At 33.7% G+C, this 23,714-nt stretch overlaps 1 protein-coding gene across 1 annotated transcript in view; it reads left to right on the top strand.

Moving 5' to 3' along the window:
* LOC139798255 (heparan sulfate glucosamine 3-O-sulfotransferase 1-like) overlaps positions 1–18,937 on the top strand; it is a 39,410-nt gene extending 20,473 nt beyond the window's left edge. Inside the window, exon 2 of the mRNA XM_071748614.1 lies at positions 17,260–18,937. Coding sequence (XP_071604715.1) covers positions 17,372–18,301 — 930 coding nt within the window. The 5' untranslated portion in view covers positions 17,260–17,371 and the 3' untranslated portion in view covers positions 18,302–18,937. The remainder of the gene's footprint in view (positions 1–17,259) is intronic.
* The last annotated feature ends 4,777 nt before the right edge of the window (positions 18,938–23,714 follow it).

Raw genomic sequence — 23,714 nt, 5'->3', positions numbered from 1 at the left:
TCACATTTCTTTCAATTTTGTTTTGTAAAAACCTTTCTAGAAACAAAGAAACAAAAAGTCCTGAGTTGAAAATCATTAAATCGTTTCATTTTCCCCTGTCCTTACCATCTTGAGCAATTATTGTTATACCTGGAATTATGTTTTTTAAAATGCTTTAATTCTGTCTCACATTAAAAATAATGCATTTAAACTCTCTCCAGATGTCATAATTTCTTTTTTTAAGTTCTAGGATTTGTTTTTAGGAAAACTGCAGCAAAATGCACATATACAGTAACATTACGGATATATGCTGCTTCCCACTGGCATTGTGTAGTTTTACCACATTACCAGCTGTTTCAAGCAGATTTTTTTTTTTTTTTTTTTTACATTACTGTTTTAGTTTTTTAATTTGTCCCCTTCTTCCTCGGATTCCTTTTGGGATACTGGATATGGCTTCAGGCAGCACCTTTTTCGCATTTACTAATTGGGAATACAGCAATGAAACTGAACGTGCATTTCTTAAAATGGAAACCAGGAAAGACAGGGTAGGACACAGACACAAAATATTGCAGTATTATTGTGCACCTGTGAGTTGCTGATGTTTATGTGCATAAGCAGTTTGTGGTACTTAAAACTGACACGACATTGAGATTCATCAGTCTGATAATAAGGAGTGCCAGGGTCCATGCTGTGGGCTACCAGCAGTGCTGGTGAAGTCCCATCAGGAATGATGTGCTGTGGCTGTAATTGTGATAGACAGTGATGGTCACCAGTTCTGCAAGTAAATAAGTACATGAACTTCCTGTTATGCACCTTTTAATGCCCTGAATGTAATGATGTTGGGGTCTTTTTTTCCTTGACTGATAGCATAGTTTTAAATTTTTATCTATGTTTTTGAAATTTTGCTTTTTCTTTCTTAATCTGTTCTTCAGAGACATGAGCAGCATTGACGGTTTTACAAGCACATCAGAGCATTCTGGGCTGCTTCTCTTAGTGATCTGCTTTGAAACATGGTACATACACAAAGGCAACAGTGTACAGCTTTAGGAAAGTAATTAATTTTGAATAGAAACTTTACTGCTAAAGAGATACAGAAGTATCAGCAGTGGTAAAGAACAGTGCTTATTGTTTCAATGAACAATGCTATTCTCTAGATACTCCACAATATTTTTAAATTTATGTTTATATATAGACCTTCACTTACCAACGTTAAAATTTAAAATAGAGTTGATGAATCTCAATGCATATACCATTTTATTACAGTCTGAAATATTTTCAACGTCTCTGTGCAGAACTAGGTAGAAGATTACATATTTTAGGCAGCTACAATTTGATCCACAGTTTAAGCACATTTTTCAATTCCAGTGTTTACATTTATTTATTTATTTATTTAAGTTTTCTTCCATCTGTGTGATCTGTACAGATACTACTGTGGCACAACAGTGCTCTTAAGATTGTGTAGCTGTGGTGCGTAGGGACACAGTTTTGTAGTGAACATGGCAGTGTGCTAAGTGCCAGGTAATTGGTTGAATTTTCTGATTTTAAAGGGTTTTTTTCCAACTGAGAAAAATTATATGAGTATAGATTCCATAAATTAACACGAGCCAATATTCTAATAGCATCCTAACTCACACTTGTAACTCTAGTTCGGAATTTTGAAGCCCTCAAAATGTGCCATGGAATCGATTAGGTATTATAGTAATTGTTATTTGGAGTTATCAATATTGCACATTGTTAGAAATATAGATTACTCTAACAGTCAGATGTAAAGGTTTTTCAAGTGTTCTGCAAAACTTAGGATGTTTTTACCATCTCTCGTAACTTTGTTCTCTGATTAAAATAACATTAAAAGCTGTTTTCTGAAATGTTTGCTGCTTTGTAATTGCTTCTAAGAGCATCAAAGACTAGAATGCAATTGATATTCTTAAAACTCGTTTAAAATGGTGTTTTAATGTAGAATACTAAGCACAACCTTCATGATCAGACTGTGCATATGAAACAACTCCTTATTAAGTTGAAAAAAAGAATTTATGCACATTTAATTGCAAATAAAATATTCTTACCTTCATACTTGAATTTACCACTTGTTCCTCAAACTTACCTGTTTGCTCAAGTGTTTTGGCATTTGATAACTTTTCCATAATATATTCACAAATGGATCATTTTTCATGAGAAATATTCACAGTAGACAGACAGGGAAAGTAATACCATTCTCCCTCCTGAAATAACACTTTCTGAAAGCCATATGAAAACAACTCTTGAATAACTGAAAGTGAACAATTTAGTATTTAAAAAACAAAATTGCCCTTTATCCACATTATTAATACATCTAGTTAGTTGGGTTTCTTGGCTTTTGGGGGGGGGTTTGGTTTTGTTTTTGTTTTGCTTTGGTTTGGTTTTTTTGGTTTTGGCTTTTTTGTTTGGTTTTGTTTGGGTTTTTTTGGTTAGTTGTTTTTTTTTTATGTTGTAGAAATGTTCAATAGGTAAACAAATACCAGCAATGCCATGTCTTCAGGGCAGGTGAAGAACAACGTAAGACTCACAAACTGTTTGATTAATTTTAACTTAAACTTTATTCTTAAAAGTTGTCCTCCTCCAGAAGGCCTCTTAAAAGATCATTTACTCTCTGACAGTTTATTTGAATTTTATTTCTTTAATCTTAAAAGGCAATTTCTGCATCTCCTCCTCACAAATCCCCAGCATTTATTTCTTGCTCATGTTGCCCTACGAAAGGGCAAATATTTAGATAACAGGAGTAACTCTGTGAATGTTTCCAATAATTTTACTTGCAGGCAGGTGAAAACTTGAAGATTGACTCTCAGCATGGGTGATTATTTAGAGCATGCTGCAAGTGTTTCACGGCAGAAAATACTTCACTGTAAGCACATCCAAAATCACAGGCAAGAGGTGGATTTTAAAGAATAAATAATATTTAAGTGACAAGGAACTAAAAAAAAATGAAAAAGTTTACACTGGAAAGGTGAAATAAAATTATCAGAATCAGGGGGAGCTCTTTTTCAGTATAACTTCACAAAACTTAAATTTAAAGGCTTTCCAACTCTTTGGAGGACTTTAATTAAATTTTTTTGATAGATTTTTTTTTTAATGTGTTTTTAACAATGCCTGGATTTTCATTCTTTATTTAACTCTACAGTGTGTTCTCTCCAGACAGCTTAGTAGCTCAACCTCATTTACTATTAAGAAAGTAAAAGTAATGGCTGAAGGTCAGAAAACAATTCTGGTCTTTAAAATGAAATCTTAAATATTTTTTCCTGAAATCTCTCTATTCTATTACCCATCCAAGGGGATCTCAACTAGGTCACTGATGAGGAAAAAAAATTATTTAGACTTCAAAATAAACTGTATGTAGTTTGTAAATTATAACTTTCTTCAAAAGCAGATTTACAATAACACTATCAGATATTTTTCCTGCCAGAAGTATGTTACAGGAGTTATGCTGAGTAGGGTAGACATTAATAGTACTAACCAGTGCTCTCTAAGCAGGAGAGCTACCTCACCACCTGCAATATCCAAACTAAAATCCAGACTGTTTATAGTGGGAAGGAGTGTGCACAGTTACTTCTTGGAAAAAGTCTGCTTTGGTGGAAATAATCTGCTCCTGGTTTCAGTAAAAGCTGTGAATCTTTTTATTACCCTACATAAGGTACGCAAGGCAATTCAGAAACCAGTGTAAGCTTATAATTTAAATTCTACCCTTGTATTACCAAAAAGGTGGGAAAGCACTCCAATTTTCAGATTTTAGAATACTAGACTTTCTAAGCTTTTTTATGTCAATTGCCTTTCCAACAAGCATCTTCTATTGTATTCTTGTCCTAAAAAACTGCAAAAGATATACTTTTTTTTTTTTTACAACTATGTCAGAAGTCCATTTTTTAGAGAAAATTACTATAATACATAGACAAGAATTTAAAAGTTCCATCCACAAACTAGATATATATTACATTTTATTTAAGAAATTTGGGCCTGGCTTGTCAATGATCAAAACATGCTTGGATGTGATACCTTTCCTTGTGGAGATAATTTTTGCTCTGAGTGGCAAGAGGCCTTATAGTCATTTTTGGTAGTTGTACTAATGCCTTTGCAATCTGAATATTTATCTCAAAAGTGTTCGCTTTTACTGATGTACTCATTACTTACTCGGATTAAACAGACTATTCTTAATTAGTAGCAAGATTTGATTACCAGCCACTCCAGGTTTGTCCTTACTTCACACAAGGGGATTAATAAAATAGTGAAATCTCAACTGTGTGTGAAAACTAATGTGATTTTTTTTAATTATTATTATTTACTGTTTTACAGTGTGTTTTGTAATTCAAATTCAGGACCGCTGGCTGAGGCTGTTCAAATGCAAAAACTTCTTCCTACAGGAGTTTATAATCTAAGCATGAGCTAAGAGACAACATGATACTAGCCAGGAAAGTGGAGTAATATGAGTTTAAAAATGAGATGTTAGAAGGTAATCATTCAGAAAAAGATCAGCTGGTTTTTGAAAGGCCAAGAAAGAAAAAAATTTAAAATAGAGCAATGAGGTAGCTTTGCTGATAATTTCTAGGATGTTTTGTATGCAGAAGAGCACCCTAACAGAAAAATTGGCAATCCTCTTGCAAAAAAAAAAGGAAAATAGAAATAAGGTACAGTTGGGTGATAATAAATGAAAGATGGCAACAGAAATGGGTAGATCATGAAGCATTGAAAAAATGAAAAGCATAAGACAATACAGATTTTTTTTTTTTTTTTTTGGCCGATGTGATAGATTCAAATCATTTAAACTTTTCTTTTAAAGAATTATGTTGTGAAACATTAGGATTAAACATCCATCCTATATGCAGTATGCTAAAATCTGTCAGAAAAATTACAAGGTCATCTGGCATACTATTTTCTGTTATCTTTATGTTGCAGTAATTACAGAATCCAAATGATTTAAAGATTTAAGACTTCTGAGAGTTTATCTGATTTTTCCTTTTGTGTGTCAGGTTGTTGAAAATTTCACTCTGAATGGCTACTGCCACACTTAATTAGCAAGCAGATCATAAGAGAAACTGCTTCTTCACCAACTGTGACCAGCAGGTATTGACAACAAAGCCATGTAAACTCTACAAATGACTGCTGGTGTGCTTAAACAGCAGAAAAATATGTTTACTTCAATATCCCTGGGGCTTTTAGCTTTGTACATTAGACAGCAGCTTTTAGTGGAAATATGAGCACAGGTCTTGTGAACCTGTGGAAATCTATAAATAATGTTCCAGCTTTTTTTGAAAAAGCCCACACATGCTTATTGGTAGAATGTTGTCAATATTTAACTCAGTGAGTTCAAAACCATTTTCTAGAGGATACAAAAAGAAAATATGTTTAATAGTTTTTATTCTATTTTTTTATACTTTTTTCTTCTGTGAATCAGGACTAAAGCTTTAAATCAGTCCTTTTCCCTTAAGAGGAAGAAAGGCCTTCCTCTCCCTGTCACCATGAAAGTTTTGTCAAGAAAATTGTTCCAATAAAGATGGGGGGAAAAAACAAGCCAGTATTTATTAAATTATTTGGAAAAAATGTCTTTGCAAATAAAATCCTCCTGTTTGCTATGTTGTTAGAAGAGAATTAATCCTGCATCCTGATTACAAGATACTGGGATTCCCAAATCCCATATTATCCGTGTGAATAATCTGTTATATTGACCCTTGGTGCAAGTCAGGATGCAGACAAGTGTCAAGACCCAGCTGCCTTGACCACAGGATCCTCATTTTGGCTTCAACAAACTTTCTAGACCCCCTGGGAATGCTTTGCATTATAAATTTGCATTAAACCACAGCCCACCTATGGACAATGTGTGTGTATACATATATGCATGTACATGAAAGCATCTCAACCCTTCTGTATAAAGGTAATAAGAAAGCAGGATGCACAAATTTACGTGGCACAGAAACTACACAGTACTGGAGAAAGCAGTGTATTTGTACCTTGGTTCATTGTGAAGTCCTTTTTCATTGAAGTCCTTGGTTCATTGAAGTCCAATTTAAGTGCAATAATGATCATTAGGCAGAATTTCTCTTTTTCTAAATTTGAAAACCATACAATTTGTATGCCTCATCAAGTGTGCATTTTTATTATCTGTATAATATATATACGAATGCTGTATTGTGCATTTAAAAAAAAAAGTAAGGAATTAATCTTGCCAGTGTCAGTAAGAACTTTTTGAATACTTACATTGAACTTACATTGAATAGCAGGTGCAGCTTGTAACAGCATTTTTGTAGATTGCCTAAGGAAGGTCTCAAATTACCATTGCATGAATCTTTTTTAAGATCAGGTTGTACAAACATCTGTCAAGAATGGTTTCGGTATCGTTGATTCTGCCTTGGGGCAGAGAGGCAGACTAAGTGACCTCTTGAGGTTCCTTCCATCTCAGTTTTCTGTGATTCTATGGCATTCTGATACCACATATTGTAAATATGTATGTAAAAGTTAGTTACAAAAGTTTATTCGTACTACTTTATCCCACTCTTGTTTCTTAAGCTTTAGGGATTTGTGTGTGTAAATAAGAAGGAAAGTAGAACGGTTCCTAATTAATTATGGAAACTTGAAATACATTTAATAGGGTGCTGCGTTTTAAGATCTACCTTGAGACTGATAAAGAACTGAGTGCAAGGCGGGGATAAAAGCGAAGCAGCATACGTGATCAAGGCTTGGAAGTTTACTAAATCAACCTTTCTTATTAAAATATGTTTTAAATTGAATGCATCCTTAAATATGGAACAAAATATTCTTAGGACAAATTCATGAGGGGGAAAGACTGGCACTGCCTGAAAAGAGACTTGAATATTAAAACTAACAGTCTAGAGGTGAGTTTAGTGTGAAGTCCAACCATGCAGGGTGCTGAGGATTCACAAATTCCTGTTATGTTCAGAATGATCTCAGAGTGGGAAAACTTGCAGTGACCAGTACTGCTTTACACAGTCTTGTGCCACAGATTTTCCATTTGTGCCTCTGTATCTGTGGATGAAAGAGCTAGAATGCAAAAGGTAGATTGCTTCAAGAAAGTCATATTTATTGAAGAAATAACTTCTATTTAATTCGGCTTCTATTTCTCCAAGACAATGATGGTATGTTGACAAGAGTTATTAGCTTTCACTGGTTGGTGATACAAATAACATGCTTGTTCAGACTGTTCTTCTGTGAAGTTCATTGAAATTTATGTTTCCAGCCTCTAACTGTACTGCTGATGGAACTGGTTGCTCTCAGGTCTCTTCACAGCTATATATGGCACCAGGTTGCAGAAGACATGTTCATGCCTATGCAGCTATGCCTGCAATTTATTATCAACTTCCCAAGCTCAGAAACTGAAAAACCAAGGGAGGTGATAATTATTTGAGTTTAAAAAGTATACTATTCTCTAAGATACTTCTTTTTTTGAGAAAAGGATGGACACATGGCAGATGAGGAGAAAACACAAACATTATTCCTGAAGTGGTGTGGTCTCATAATGGAAAATCAGTTCTCAGACAAATCAGGTACCTAACTGTTCTCCCAGAGCCCAGATTAGTGTCCTAGCAAGGGCCCATCATGCATATTTTAATGAAATACCCTTCTTGTTAAACACTGAAATGTTTAATTTTTAGGTTTTTGCAGAAGGAACAAAATTCGAAAACTTTGGAAGTCTTATGGCTTTGCAGTCGTGAGCTCCAGTGTATGTTGTAACTATTCTTAGTGTAACTTAGTTGGTTTGAGCAACACAGTGTGGCTTCTTTCATCCAAACTAGGCTAAACTTGCCTGAATTAAATAAAATTAACCCTCTTATGGAAGTACATTAGTAGTTCTACTGATAGAACAGAATTTTGGTGTCTTGACTCTTGAAGCAGTCTTAACCATGCGTTCTTTCAAGCATAGTTAACAATTTGTATCTGTGCATATGCTGTCATGTAGTTCTTCCAGTAATTCTTGTTTTTTTGTCACTTGAAGACATCTATTATTTTGCATGATGGGACTTCCCATTAATATTACTGAGGTCTGATTTTTGAAAGTTTTTTCTTTGATATTATTCAACATTTCTCTATTAAAATACATGCCTACTATTAGTTCTTGAGAATCCTTTTTAAATATTGCTTTATAAAAATGGACTGAAATTATTCAGGTTTTTGAAATCAGTCCATTTTTAAAACTTTGATGTGGATAGTGAGGTCTTATCTGAGGAAAGAGGCCTAGGATTCAGTATTGTGATTGGCATAGATATGAATCAACCAAGTCTAGAGATCAGTGAGAATGGCCAGAAGTCTAGAAAACAAGACTCACAAGCCAAAATTAAATTACAGTGACAGTTATCATGTACCTTCTGAAGTTCTGTGTACAGTATAATGTTTTAAAATTCATCAAAAGCTGTTGCTAAACATTTGTTCAGGATTCATCACTAAATTGTGTTACTTTGTCTCTTGACATCTATGCATAGAAGGATCTCTGTTCTGAACTATCCCTGTTGGCTTGCTTCATTTTTTATATTTACAGGCACTTCTGCTCTGACATGTGACTTTAGTCTGTCATGCTGCTGTTCTTTTTCTTGTCTTCTGTAAGTCATTCAACTTTTCATATACTTTCAATAGTAATATCAAATGTATGCTCTAATTTCCTGGCCTCCATGCAAGTTTGTGAAACACAAAAAGTTATGCTTTGAGCCATGACAGTGGAAACTAAAGTCATTCAGTCAGAAAGGGGTATTTTTTCTGCTCGTCTTTCCACAGAACTCAGTTATGTAAACAAATAATCCAAACCTGTTAAAAATTATTTAGTCTGTTTATATTAAATTTATTTGGAAAATATATTAAAATAACTAGCTTCCTACATATTTTATATGACCTACCCTCTAATTACTATGATCCCAGAAGTGGAGATTTCTCATATTGAATTCTGTCTCCCCTTGAGCTCTTTTAAAATCTATTTTATATTAGCTTGCTTATTTAATACATTAAATATCATGTATTGAAATACAGCTTAAAATGTCCTTTTTCTTCATTGGCTATTCTTTTTCTTTTTTATTTGCATTACATAAGCTCTTTGACAATATTTAGTGGCAATGACACTCCTAGATTAGTTGTGCATTATTTAGAGCATATAACTTTGTTAGTTTTAATTTTGTTGCCTTTTTGTTCCATGTTTTTCCTGAACTTGCAAAGGGATGAGCATGGGTTATCCTAGTTCATCTATGTAATGAAGCAGCCAAAGTATGCTTTTGACTGCTATGTCTTTTTTACTATGTCTTTTTATTTAAAAATTATTTATGCTTGCAATCATCTGTTGACAGCCACCCTGGAACTCCCTCTCTCTTTTGAGAGAAATTGACAAGAATTAAATGCTGAACCATTAGTTTACTGAAATACATTAAAATTGCACAGGCATTTTCCTCACTGCTTTTGCATACTAATGATGTGCTTGCCTTTTTTCACTACAGTGCATCAAGCTGAAGTTTTCATGGAGATTTTTGAGTGTTTCACAAAGAATCCTAAGGGGCAGCATTTTCAGACTGTGAATGAAAATTAAAATAAAATGTATTTTTTAAATGTCGGGATAAAGTTTCATTTTATGAGTGCTTTTGGTAGTATAGAAATTAAGACTTTGACATTTAATAATTGAACCTCTTATTTCTCACACACTAACACTTCAATGTTTGCTTGTAACATCTTGATTCTGAGCTCAAAAATTTGCTCAGAACTGTTCATTATCTATAAACTCAGAGTAACTGACTTTTTCTTTTGGCTTTAATTCCCTTTAAGGCATCAGTAGGTGTGACAGCCTTCTAAGTACATCCACGTCAGACTTACCCCTTTGGACAGAAAGGTTCTGGAAGAAATTTAACCTGCTCTTAATATTGTGTTCTTTTTGGTTGAAATGTATTTAAATTGATAGATGCCATAAAGAATAACTGAGACATGAGTGTAAAAATATTTTAGCTAAGAACTGTCAAACCACAAATTTAAGCATTAAAAATGTAAGAAAATGTATGCAATTTATAGGCTCTAGAAAAAATACTGTCTGCCCTTGAAAGGAAAAGCTATTACCATGGCTTTAAAACAGAGCTGGCATCAGTAGCTTATACTGCTTACTTGCATTGTCTTTTTTTAGCATTCTGTAAACAGAAATAACTATTCTGTCACTTATAGTTGCAAATTAAATTTAAAATCCAGATTTATTTCTCCCTGTGGGCACGTACTTAAGGTAAGAGGAATAAGCATTCATAATAAAAATGAATAAAAAAACCTTTTATTACCACAAAATTAAATATGATGATCATGATGGTGATCACTAAATATGATTAAATAGAAGCATACATTTTTCACAAGCTGGAGTGGGAGAAAATCATATTATAACTATGATCTCCAAACTACTTTATGTATTAATGTCCAAACAGTGAGATACTAAAAACTGAGAGTAGAAGCATGTATAAGTTGTGATAGGCAATTCAGCAGAAATCTTCTTTTCCTACTAAATTTCTTGTTAAACTTCTGGAATTACTGCATGTTTATGATACTAATTTTTTTAAATTAAAGTTCTTCTGAAATTAACAGCAAACAAGTAGTCTGGAAATGTTTGACAGAGAATCATTACATGATTTGGATATATTTCTTCCATCTTTCTTGGTTGGAAAATGGTTGCATCAGCATTTGAATACTTCAAATTGAAGACTGTGATCTTCAATGGAGTTTTTAGCCATCACAGAGATCCATAAGCTTCAGGTGCTCAACATCTTTGAATAATACAACACCATTTATGTAAGAAATTCAGATTATTTAGTCTTACATTCAGCACTATCAAACTGTTTTACTGGTGGATTAAAGTACCATTCATTGTGAGTAAGGGCAGAAAAATGTTTTGATTTTATGTGCTTTTTGACACTCTGATTTGAAAGTTTTGGTTCTTTCTGTTTTTCTATGAGTCCCACTGACTTGCAAATTAACTCATATTCAGATGCTGGCATTCGGTCTTCAGAAGGTTTAAATCAAATGCATAGCTACTAATGAAGGATGTCATAGAAAACCAGCTCAAAATGATTTTGTTAGCACTCTGGAAAAACTCAAAATATACTGGAAAATAACATACTTTTAAATTGCATCATACATAGGAGCTTCTGAGTGTGCTTACGGGGCAAGAGAAACAAGGATCAGGATGCACAAGATGTGTATTTCACGTTTAAAACCATTGCATATGAACACCTATGTCCTTGCTGTATATAACAGTGCCTTAGTGATAACAGTGAACAGGTAAAATAGCAATGATAGATCACAAAATCAATCACCTCCTCAGCTCCTCAGTGTAGAACTGAAATAACAACATTTTGTGCTTTGTTTTTGTTTTGTCATGGTTTTTTTTTTTTTTTTCTCTTTTATTTGTGAGGGAAGTAGAGAGGGGGAAGAGATGCAAGATAACGGAAGTACTTTTTGCCTTGGGGAAATGTCCAGTTGTGGAAACACAAGACCCATCTCCTGCCATACTGTATCTTTTTGTAGTAGCTGAAATCAAGCGATTTACAATCAATTAAAGTGTATGTGTTGTACAGAGAATGACTCTGAACATTCTACTCCATTATTGCTCTAATTAATATGCAGTTAATTATGAAAATATATCGGAACCTCTCCCTATCTCTGCCTCTTTCTTCTCAGTTACAGAAACTTCTAGCACCTTGCCAACTATTGGAATATATCTTGGAGAGATATCTAGGTGCAACAGATATTCTCCAAATTGATAATACACTTTCAGATAAAAAGTACTAATCATAGCCAGCAAACACAATATTTGAATCTGGAAAGGGGTTCTTACCAAGATCTGATGCAGTTTCTGGCCACATGTATAGTGGCTTCTGCTTGTCAGAGTTTCTAAAGTGACAAACCCTTACCATTAGTCTCAAGTCTCTCAAATTTGAAGTCCTGTGGTCCAGATCCTGAATGCATGTGATGGCTCCTAAATATAATTTTACCTTAAAGACCAAGGTGAAAATTGACAGACAGAGCTTAAAGGCTCCAAAGAATTGCTGTAAGCACTCTTGGCCATCAAAGAGCCTTTCTGAGAAGTTGTAACAGATTTGAAGTGAAGCATCATTAAATGAATAGTGCAAAAGGCTTATTTGGGTGCAAAGTAGCACTGAGCTATGGGGGAGAAGTGATGCTGCATGGCAGGGAACATGTTCTGCTTGAATTAACCATGCTATTTGATGCAGTGGTACTGCAGGTATTTTTCCCCTGGCTTTTCAGGTTTAGAGCACAACCGCAGAAAGTGTTTTTGTGGAGAGACCTTAAACTTGGAGATGCAGAGACTGTTTTTGCTCAAGGAAGTTGTCATCATAACTCACTGGATTAGGAGAGGGAAGGAGTTGCTTTTTTTTCCACTGAAGTTTAAGAGGTTTTGATGTATGTTTGTGTATCTTCCATACTTTGACTTTGGTTGGACTATTGACATACCTATAGGTTCACACTATACACGAAGCTTTGAAAGATTAGGACTGCAGAGAAGCTTTCCAAAGGTCTGTCTTTCCTAATTAAGCATTGCAAAGAACAGCCAGGCAGGATCCCTACTAAATATCAGAAATTCTGGAGATAAGCATAACAGGTGTTTGGTATTAGCTATCTGCTCTCAGACTTTTCAGAGTGGTGAGTATTCTTTCACTGTATTTTAACCTGTTGCTTCAGCAGTGGCAACAGGTTTGGTAATGAGCAAGGGTTCTGATCTCTCATCCAGGAAATTAACTCTCTTACACTTATTCTGTGTTTTTAGGCTTTGATTTTCTTATCTTAGACTCAGTTTTAGCCTGAGGAGTAATGCACAAGAGGCATGAGTTTGGCACAGTTTGTATTTTTTGTGTGGTATTTAAATGTTTGTGTGGTATTTAAATGTTTCCTCACTTGCTTTCATTCCTCTGTCTCTGCAGCTGCCTGCTGGGTTGAACATACATGTAACAATAATCAGTGTGTGTTGAAGGCATCAACTGAGCAGTGTTACCTAATTGTTTCTTTTCTAATGTATTTGCCTGTTCTGTATTATGGTATTATGTTTACCTTCTGTATTAGCAGAGCTTTGCTTACCAGTGTAAGACAGTTTTGCTTTTTTTACTACTTTTTGTATTTATGATTTTTAAGAACTGTTTAACAGTTGCTTAGTGTGGTCTCTGACTTCCAGTTCTCTATGTTTATTTGAGAAAAGGGAGACTATGAGGGGCTTTGACTTGTTTTTGGTTTTTTATTTTTTTTATAATTTTGATTCTTTGATGCCTAAAGCCTCTCAGCATACCTAAATTCAGTTTGGACTGGGTATGTTTCTTAGTTTTGCAAATACTATTACCATTCATACTCACTCAGACCCTCTGTCTCTAATTCTTATCTTAATGTTGTTTCTTATCAGGGCCTATGCAAGTACCCAAAATTTCAAATAAGATTTTCAGTCTTAAATCAGTTGTCTAAATGACTTATGTTCTCAGCTTCTTTATGTTCCCTCATATCCTCTGTTTTACAATCACTCCTTTTAAGAAAAAAATATAGGAAAAAAGATTGTTCCTGTGCCAGTTTTATTTTTCTCTGCAGTATTTTACACAATCCTGTGTTAACTACAAAAAATTGAAAGCATCAAGTATTTAAGAAGAAGCTGTTGTTAGAAAAAGAAATGTGTCTTTTTGGTTGCATGCAGTAATTAAACACTTTTTAGACTTTGTTCAGTCATCCTTTACAAGGCCAGAATATTTCAACTTTGATGAGCTTTTCAGCTGTGTTGGGGTTGGTTTTTGTTATTTTGGTTGGGGTTTTTTTGTGGGTGAATTTTATACCTGTACTGCTTTTTTACTGTACCTTTTACACCTGTGCTTTTCAGTATATTCTTGAGACAGGAAATTGAGTCCTTCACTTGGTGTCTGAGTTTGACATTAGAAAGTCTCCAATCTGCTGATTGTTGGATGGTGGGACTTATTACCAGGGAAAGGATCAGTTTATTTCATGCCTTGTATAATGGGGATATGCAGCACCTATGCAGCAATGCTTATGACTCAGCATCATATAACCACTTCCCAGAGACTAATACCAGAGCCTTGAAAAAGTTGTCCAAAAAGATATCATAAACAGAGGGTAAAACACTGACCTTTGCTCAGCAGACTTGTCAGATGTGTTTACCTGTGGGAGAGCATTCAAGGTGGAGACAAAGGAGCTTCCTTGTCTGGAAGGATGATGATTCTATGATTCCAACCAGAAAAACTCTCCTGTGAGACAGTCTTCCTTTTCTGGAGTCCCTGAAGGGGACTAATGCTTTAGAATCATCTCCACCCTTCTCCCTCTCCCTGTTCAGATTGGCAGGAGTTTATGGTTTTGTTTGGTTGGGTTTTTTTAATGCCAGGAAGCTGTGCTCTTTACGAAACAGCATAACAGGTTCTGAGGTCACCTATTTGACATAGATGTCCTGTTGGAATTTGCTTTTTTGTACAACAGGGAGCTAAGCTATCCTGGTCTCCATTGAATGGTTCTGTTACTGTATCTGACCCTCTGGGGAATCTTTTTGTTTGAAGAAGAAGGTCTGATAAATCTTCTGCTACAAATTCTAATTTTAATTCTTAAACATCATTGAGTGTCATGGATTTCTTTGTGACAGTGAGTGTGGGCAAAGGAATAATATTCAATTAATTATGTAAGAGGTAGAGAAATTGAAATTTTAGCTTAGTAAGATCTGTAGAAATAAACACAAAACCTAGTTTTCAGTCACATAATGTTATATATTGCACCTATATAATTACATGGTTCCTGCTTATTTGTCTGAAGACCTGGCATCTTTCTTACTCTGATTTACATTAGTCCTGATTCATAATTAACGATTAGAAATTTAAGTTTAGTTCAACAAAGCAATAATGCAATTCCATTTTGAAATAGAGTGATTAGACATACAAAATTGGTCTTGTCATCTGTATTAATTTATGGTTTACATCTTAATAGGAACAGAATTTTTTTAATGTCTATTTAGAGGTATGCTTAGAATGTACTTGGGTTTATAGACTAAACATATTAAGGGCCTTTAAGAAATTGTAATTCAGTAATTATTATGTAGATGGTTTCTTTATTACATTTTTCAAAGATACCATAAAATATAAATGTGTAGGCTACAGCTGTAGGAGATTTATTTAACTCAGAAATACATTACTGCATTTATACTGTATATATTATCTTATGTAAGGTGTTGCTATATATTTGCAGTCATATGATCACGCAGAAATTTTCTATCTTGAGTTGTCAGGAAAGGGAATTAGAAGATACAATTCTAGCCTTTGGGAAGCAAAATTATTTCAGAACTACTATCTACTCATATCACCTGCCAATAATTTAATGTGTTTATAGTTTATGCTAACCTTTCTTAGCTTTCCTTTTTATCCGTTATAATCTGTGTACCTGGTAGAAGGGAAGCCTGCAGCAAATTGTCATTACTTTACAGCTCCTATCTTTACTTACCAAATAGCTATTTTCTTTTTTATTCCTTTTTATTCCTGTAAGTTAGTAAGTGTTGACTGTTATAAAGCAGCAATCTCATTAGAAAAGGTTCATCCAAATAAATTCACTGCTGCTATTAGGTCTTTAAAATGGTAATGTCTGGTTTTTAAACATATGTTTTTATATGAATGTTTACAGAGACACCTTTAGACTCTCATTTACAGAAGAGTTACGACAAGACAGCATTATGAGACACTCTGTGGGATTATGTTCTTTTAGGTAGTGCTTCATTTAAGAATTCTTAGTACATCTTCCTATTAAAAATTGGTCCACAGTTTGAGTAAAATGAAAGTGAACAAAATGCTTAAGGGCATGCAAGAGTGTTAGCATTCTTTATCAGCAATGTGATCAGCAATGTCAAACTAGTTTGTTTGACTCTGAAATCTGTGGTACTTCTTATTATTTCTTAGTCCTCAACTTGTATGCCCAGCAATGACATTATGAGAATGTTACTTAGTTATTACACTTAGTCTGGCTGTGGAGTATAGAGTAAATGTATAAGAGAATATTTCATGCCCTGTGTGAAGAGAAAGGGTTATCGTGCCTGGATAACTGTGCTTTCACATATAATTTTTAGTTTCATGGAACAGGTAATCTGGAATTCTTCTGAATCAGATCTCACTGAATCTTTTAGGACACATCTCTAAATATAATCAATTGCATCTATTTTTATTTGATGTCATTCTAACATAAACATGAAGTACTTGCACTGCTTGTAATAAAATTAAGGTATAGTCACAATTGTTTCTATGAGAAACAATATCTATCTTTTTTCAAAATTTTAAATATTTTTCACATTCAGAAACATGCTCTTGGTGTCTCCTGACCTCAGTCTGGGCATATCTGACCTATGTGGACAGAAGTAGCTGGTTTGGTTTTTTTTCCTTCACTTCCTAATAAGGAGGGGAATTAAAAAGTAAAAGTTAGATGCACTAACTTTTTTGTTCAACCATTGCACATATATGCCAAGTATTTTAAAATGTACTTTACTTCGCAGAAGATTCTATAAAGCAGAATTCAGATATTATGAAGGCGGCTTCTAATGGTTGTAATACTACTCACATTTAATGCTTAGAATTAATAGAATTTGTTCATTGCCTTATTGGATTTGAATAAATTGATATTGTATTGTATTAAGCAATGTATCTATCACATACGCACTGGATTATTCATTTGCCTGTTTTTCAAAAATGTATAAACCAAACTGAGAGCAGATTTACAATTATTATGCTAACTAGCCCTACTTTAACCAAAGGAAAAGAGCCAGACTAATTTCAGATATGTAAAAGCTTTTAGAATTGTATTATTGCTATTGTTATTTAGAATTATTTATAACAAAAAGCCAGTCTGTACATGGATACTTTACAGGGGCATAAACGTAATCACAATATGATTTTCTTTTAAAAAAGAAAAAAATCCTGATATTATTCACCTTTTATGACCTTTTGTTGTGAATGCAGTTAGGCTGCTATAGGCTTTTTTAATATTTTCAGCGTTACAGTTGTTCTTAATAATAGAGATATAATTGAGTTGTTTAAATTTGTGTGCTGGCAATCCTTAAAATATTTTAATTTTACTCTTCGCAGTATCTGATTCTCTGTTGGGATGAGTTGATTCCTAATAGGAACAATCAGGAAAAGCAGTACACTTTTAAAAATCCAAATATATTTTTTTTGTTGTGATTACAGATTAGATTTGTGAATTGAATTGTGATTTGAATTTCCAACTGTTGATGGCTTTAGAAATACTGATTTGTCTTATTTTATTTTGTAGATGCTTCAAAAACTTGCTGTGTGTTTACCACGAGTTCCTCCAACCAGCTCAAGAGGGAACTTACCTATTCTTTCTTTAGTGACTTTATCTTGAATTAATTATTCCTCTCCACATGGCCTTCCTACTAGTGTCAGCATATCTTCTGCTGGCTCATGCTCAGGGTGCTCCTAATAAAAATGGAGCACTGTTGGAAACATTGAAGTCACAAGTGGGATTATTCAGCAATAAAAGCGAACACTATTCGACACAGGTGAGACCTCCTGGAACAAGCCGACAGATACCTCAGACAATCATCATAGGAGTTCGTAAAGGAGGAACAAGGGCTTTGCTGGAAATGTTGGATATTCATCCTAATATTGTGGTAGCAGCCACAGAAGTCCACTTCTTTGACTGGGAGGAAAATTATGTGAAAGGAATAGACTGGTATAGAAGTCTGATGCCATTTTCTTATGGAAATCAAATTACAATTGAGAAAACACCAGGGTATTTTACATCACCACAGGCTCCAGAAAGAATTCATGACATGAATAGCTCCATTAAACTGCTGCTCATTTTAAGAGATCCCACTGAGAGAGTTATATCTGACTATACCCAGGTATATTACAACAGAGTAGAAAGCCACAAACCTGTTCAGCTTTTTGAAGATATTGTTATTAAGAATGGAGCACTTAATACCAAATACAAAGCTATTCAGAGAAGTCTATATGATGTTCACATGGAAAGGTGGCTTAAGCATTTCAGTTTGGATCAGATTCACATAGTAGATGGCAATACTTTGATCAAGGACCCTCTTCCTGAATTACAAAAAGTTGAAAGATTTCTGAATCTTCCTTCCCGAATTATGGCTTCGAATTTTTATTTTAACCAAACCAAGGGATTCTACTGCATTAGAAGTGATGGAAGGGAGAGATGTTTACATGAATCCAAAGGGCGTCCCCATCCCCTTGTTAACAACACTGTTTTACAAGAGTTATATTCTTACTTCAGAGAGCACAATGCAAAATTTTACAAAATGGTTAATCATTCCTTTAACTGGCATTAATGTATTTGGAATCAATGTTTCTTTAAAAGGGCCTGAAGCAAACTCTTTTAAAGGTATCTTTCTAAGCCGTAGAGATTCATATCATGAGAATTCAATATACTGGCTGTATGGTTCATTGGAATAACAACACTTCTGTTAACTCACTGAAATTACATCCTTTATGCTGGGAAAAAGAAGTTTCACATTTTTTGTATAGTTACTCTGGGTCATATTCCGATCTTTCTCTAATCATGCAAATGCATTAACTTCACTAATTTCAGATATGTAACTGTTACAGGACTTGTGCTCTTTTGGAAAAGTGACTGCTCCTAACAGTATAAAAAATGTAAATATTTGAAATTGTATTATTCTAACTGGGTTTTTTTTTGTTGTTGTTGTTAATATTTTTTTATATCACACACAATGATACTGGCATTGATTTTTGTAATTTTTCATACAATAAGTTCAATTGTTTGTTAAAACAGGGGCATACATATTGGGTCCAGTACGTAATTAATCCTGTTAGTAAGCCAAAGTTCCTAGTCAATTGAAAATAAATGCAATTTATTTCACCTATGATTTTCAGTAGGTGAACTAGAAGCTCATTGTCTGTATATCATTAGTATAAATGACACCTCTACTACCTTGGGTTTGAAATCTCCAAAGTAAGAATATGAAAAGCTTGAAGAAACTTTAAGTGAGAGTTGTGAATATAAAGAAATTAAAATATCCCAGGAGACATCAATTTACACTATTAGTCTATACACAAAAAAAAAAAAAAGAAAAAAATTAAAATCAGTGCAAATAATTATAAATATAGTATTTGTACAGTTGCTGATATAATTTATATCACTTTGCTCTTGAATGGAAAAGCTCTTCATCAGAACTACCATATTAATCTTGTTTGTATTCTGGGAGTAGTTATTCTATTGCTCTTCTGGCATTAGCTTTCCTATCTCCATCTGCACATGGATTCTTGTTAAAAGGAAAAAAAAAAACCACCAAAACATTTACTTGCCTTTCAAACACAGAGTATTTTTGTTTTGTTATTTCTAATGCACACTATGGGATGTTCTCAAAGTTACAATAACCTCTTGTTATACCTTAATATCTCAGACACACTGTTCAATATGCCAAGTGTGACGTACTCAGATTATATATAAACCACCCGTGTATTACAATTTTTTTGTTGCTGTTGTTTGCTAGAATTGTGCTAGTCTGTTCTCTTTTTTCATATAAACATTTTACAATATCTCAACCAAAGAAGAAAAACAACTTGAAATGTTAAATACAGTGCCAGATAGTACAGATGCAGGTGTGCTTGCTTGACATTGTACCCAGCAAACCAGCCACTCTGGTGCACCCTGTAGTAAAGCATTCATTAGATGCATTCTTCTTGAAGCCTCTCAGGACTCTGTTGAGCTGTAATTGTGTGGTCCCACTCTAAGCACTCTAAGCACTGCAGAATCAAACTCCACCTAACTCTGGAGAGAATCCTGAGTTTGTGTCCTGTCTAAGTCACTATGTAGCCTACAGAAGGGCTACATCCTAACATGGGATTCAGTCTTCACAGACTGAAACATATCTATAGATGTGCTAATTTTTAGGCTTCTAATATTTTATGAAGGAGCTACTTAGATGTTAGGCAGGTAGCAGTATTTCACTAAAGCTGGTCAGAATTATATTCAGCCAGATTATGTGGAAATAGCTTCACCAAATATTTCCTCAGTAAATGTAAAATGTTTTTTAAAAATATTCTTTATCTCTTCTGCTACTTATATTTGTATACAAGAGAACAAATACATTTGTCATCAGCATATAATTCTGAAATTATCTTTCTGAAGTATGACTACTAAATCTTTGATTTCTACAGATGGCCCTAATTGTTATTTATTTCTTGTACCCTTTTTTTGAGATTATGGTTTCATAGTCATTGATATTGGTCAGATCTGGGCACTACTTAGAGGAACAAAGTTGATTTGAAACTGGTACAAAAATACGAATGTACTGAAGCCCCAAATCCAGATTCCCTATAGTGTTTAAGATAGCCTGTTCTTTCTGACCAATGCAGTTTCAGTGATAAACAGAATTCATTCTAATCCATTAATTTCAGAAATACACTATTGAAAATACCAGCATTCAAGCAGTTTAAATCATAGATAGTAGTTTTTCTTTCAGCATTGCTTTTTGTTTCTTCCACATTCTTGGTTTGCTCTTTTCAATTATTATTCCATTTAATAGTGTTGTATAAGGTTGGCTGTGTTGTTGGGGTTTTTTTACAAGAAGCTAATTTGAAAACAATATATGCTTTAACAAAGTTTTCAGGTAACTGACAGTAATTGAAGATTTCACATGCCTGTGTCACATTCAATTTCACAGGATTCCAAGGGGGAAAAAAAAAAAAGAAAAAAAAAGTTCTAATGTCTGTTTTTATTTATGCTTGCAGGCATCAAGTCTCTTTCTTCTCTGAAGTTTACAGCTAATCTTTAAATGAGTTGAATGCAGGAACATCAGTTGGCAGAAGCTGCACTCATCTTTGGAAATGCAGGTCCCTTTCTGGAATTTACATTTCAAGGAGAACAGATATGTATGGATTAGTGATGCATAAATCGACTTGATTTGTTAGCACTTTTCATCCATGCTCAGCATTTTTTAAGATGACAGAGTTGATGGAATGAATTCAATAATTCTAGAGTTTACTAATACCAGGAGAGATAAATTCTGCATAGTATAATGTCTGTGAGAAGTTGGTTGTTTTGACTTGGGTTTACATAAATCAAGATTCTCATCTGAATTTTGTTTTGGTAAATGGTCTACATAGATGCAACTTAATCTCTGCATAACAGAACTCAATAAATATAGCAGACCATAATTTAATATTACAAACTGTTTCAATTAGTTTCTCATTTCGTGGTATGAAAAAAATATATTTAATTTTGACCTTCTCCTTTTTTACTGTCTTCAAAAGATAAACCTTCTTCCCCAATCCTCAGAAGGGAGATCAGATCAACTTAACAGAAGATGCACTGTAACATACTTTAGAAGTGCAGAAATAAAAAGTACTCAGGTTTTGGCACTTGGAATACAAAACTAGTCAAATTATTGAAAGAACTGAAGACTCACAATTAGTTGAAAGATATTACTAGCAAGACAGTTTTCAATTGAAGAAATTACAAATACCTCTTATGAGTTTCCACAATTGTTAGTGAACCATAAACTATTCTTTCCAAACTTGTCATCAAAGGACTTTAGTCCAATATTCAAGAGGTGTTTGCAGAAATAAATTTAGTGAAGAAATGTTTATTTATTAAAGAGATCACACAGTTATTTCCAAGGTTGTTAGGAGCATCCAAAACAGTTGATGTAGCCACATGTGTAAGACTACTGCAGAATTTATGATGATTTGAGTAGCTCTTTGGTGTTGTATTCCACAGATATTAAGCTTTCACTTTAAATTCTGTCCCTTTCCTTTCCTTTCCTTTTTTTTAGTTAAAATGTCATAGTTAGAGTTGGACTGATCTAATATCACTGAGAATAAGCAATATCAAGCAACCGTAACTGGATCAGTTTAGCCTTTGCCAAAGCAGCACACTTAATACTTAGATGAGTGTAATATTAGTGGCTTTTTTTAATATATGGGCTATATATACTAAAGTACTTAGTAGACAAGTACTAAGTACATAAAGTACTTAGTAGACAAAAGTACATAGTACACAAAGTACTTAGGCCACAGTACATAAAGAAAATGAATTAGGAAACATAAGAGCTAGGGTTTGGCCACCAGAAGCTCCTAGCATTTATTTAATGGGAAGAAACCGAAGAGGTTCCTTTATTGCACTCACTCCCATTATTTTACTAGGAAAAGGGTTGGATTTTTGCATTGTGTCTTCTGTACCTAGCTGCTCAAAGGCCTTGGAATGACTTCCTTCTTCCACAGCTTAGGTTTGATAGAGCATTTACAGTTCCTCTTAAAGAATACCTGTTTAGAGCAGGGATATTTTTGGAATATCCATAGGCAGTATTATGGAGAACTTTACAGGTACACTTAATACACATCATTGTATGCTGCTACACAACATCAGCTTCTTTAGTATCCTTTTGATACAAACCCAATAGATAATCCTATAAAATGCATCAAAAAAAATTAGACTGACTACAGTAAGGAGGTGCATCTGCATACAGTTTTTAGTCTTCATGCATACCCCAAGAGTGCATCAACCAGAATTGTAAGAATTCTTTTTCTCCCAGAAAGTTTGACTGCTTATTAACTTTGTCAATTCAGATGCTTTCATAAATTGGAAAAAAATTAATATTGACATAATCCCTATAATTTCTTCTTTAATCTATCTGTCTAAAACAAAAATAGACTTACTGCTTTGATACATAGGATCACAGTTTAAAAAAAAACGACACACTCCACTATATCTTGATTCATAGTAAGGATTGCACAATAACAATGCTAAAAGTTTTTTGGCAGAGAAAGGAACATTTAAATTATTTAGGAACATATTAAATTATTATTAAAGATTAAACTCCTTAAGAATATTATTTTCTATACTTGTGAATATGATTTTTCAATTCCTTGAAAAGCTTTAATTTTTTTTAGAAATGAACATGTAAAATTAAATAATTAAAATTTGTAATAATTTGCCTAGCATGTTAATCATTAATAGCAGTTAATGACCAATATTTGGTTACTGGCCAAATAATGTCCACTTAGATTCCATGTTTTAATGTGAATCACTAAGTTATTTTGCCATTCTATAATACACATTCTGTGATTATAGAGAAATTGTCATGGTTTTAAGGTTAATTAACAATGAAAGTGAGATTACCACAATTCCTGAAAAACATTTGAAAGCCAAGATACTAATGTAATTGCAAAGTATAAATTAGTACTTGAAACTGAATCTGCTATGTAGGAAAAATACAACATAAATCATACTTTTCTGGCAAAATAGATATAATCTAAAATATATAGTAGCTCATGTATTATCCCATACTATAAGTATTATGAACTCTACTTTCTAAGCCAAAATTGTTTTACATTTTTATGTTGTATGATCTTTTAGTTCCATTACAAAAATCTCCCAGTGTTTAAAGAAAAACATCTTAATGGAAAGTCTTTACTAGTGGTACAGTTTCTCTCTCGAAGAATATTTCTCTGGTTTTGTGTTGTTACTTCTGGGAAAAAAAGGTGTACTTTGAGACACTGCAGAGTTATCATACCAGAATTAAGAATGTTATTTTTGTTTACTACCGTTCTCAGTGAAGAACATGTTTATATAGGGACTGATAATAGTTTAACCATCTGTTTGTATTTTTTCTCTCTTCGTTATATACTATAACTATGTCACAATTTTTCTTATTCCAAAGAATGTTACTCTAACTCTTACATTGTTGCTCTAAAGCACCGACTTACAGATCTAAGACA

Source organism: Heliangelus exortis, chromosome 7 (genome assembly GCF_036169615.1).
Source record: "Heliangelus exortis chromosome 7, bHelExo1.hap1, whole genome shotgun sequence".
NCBI classification, from domain to species: domain Eukaryota; kingdom Metazoa; phylum Chordata; class Aves; order Apodiformes; family Trochilidae; genus Heliangelus; species Heliangelus exortis.
Note: the sequence above shows the minus strand (reverse complement) of the source record. Positions and strands in the feature narration are given on the sequence as shown.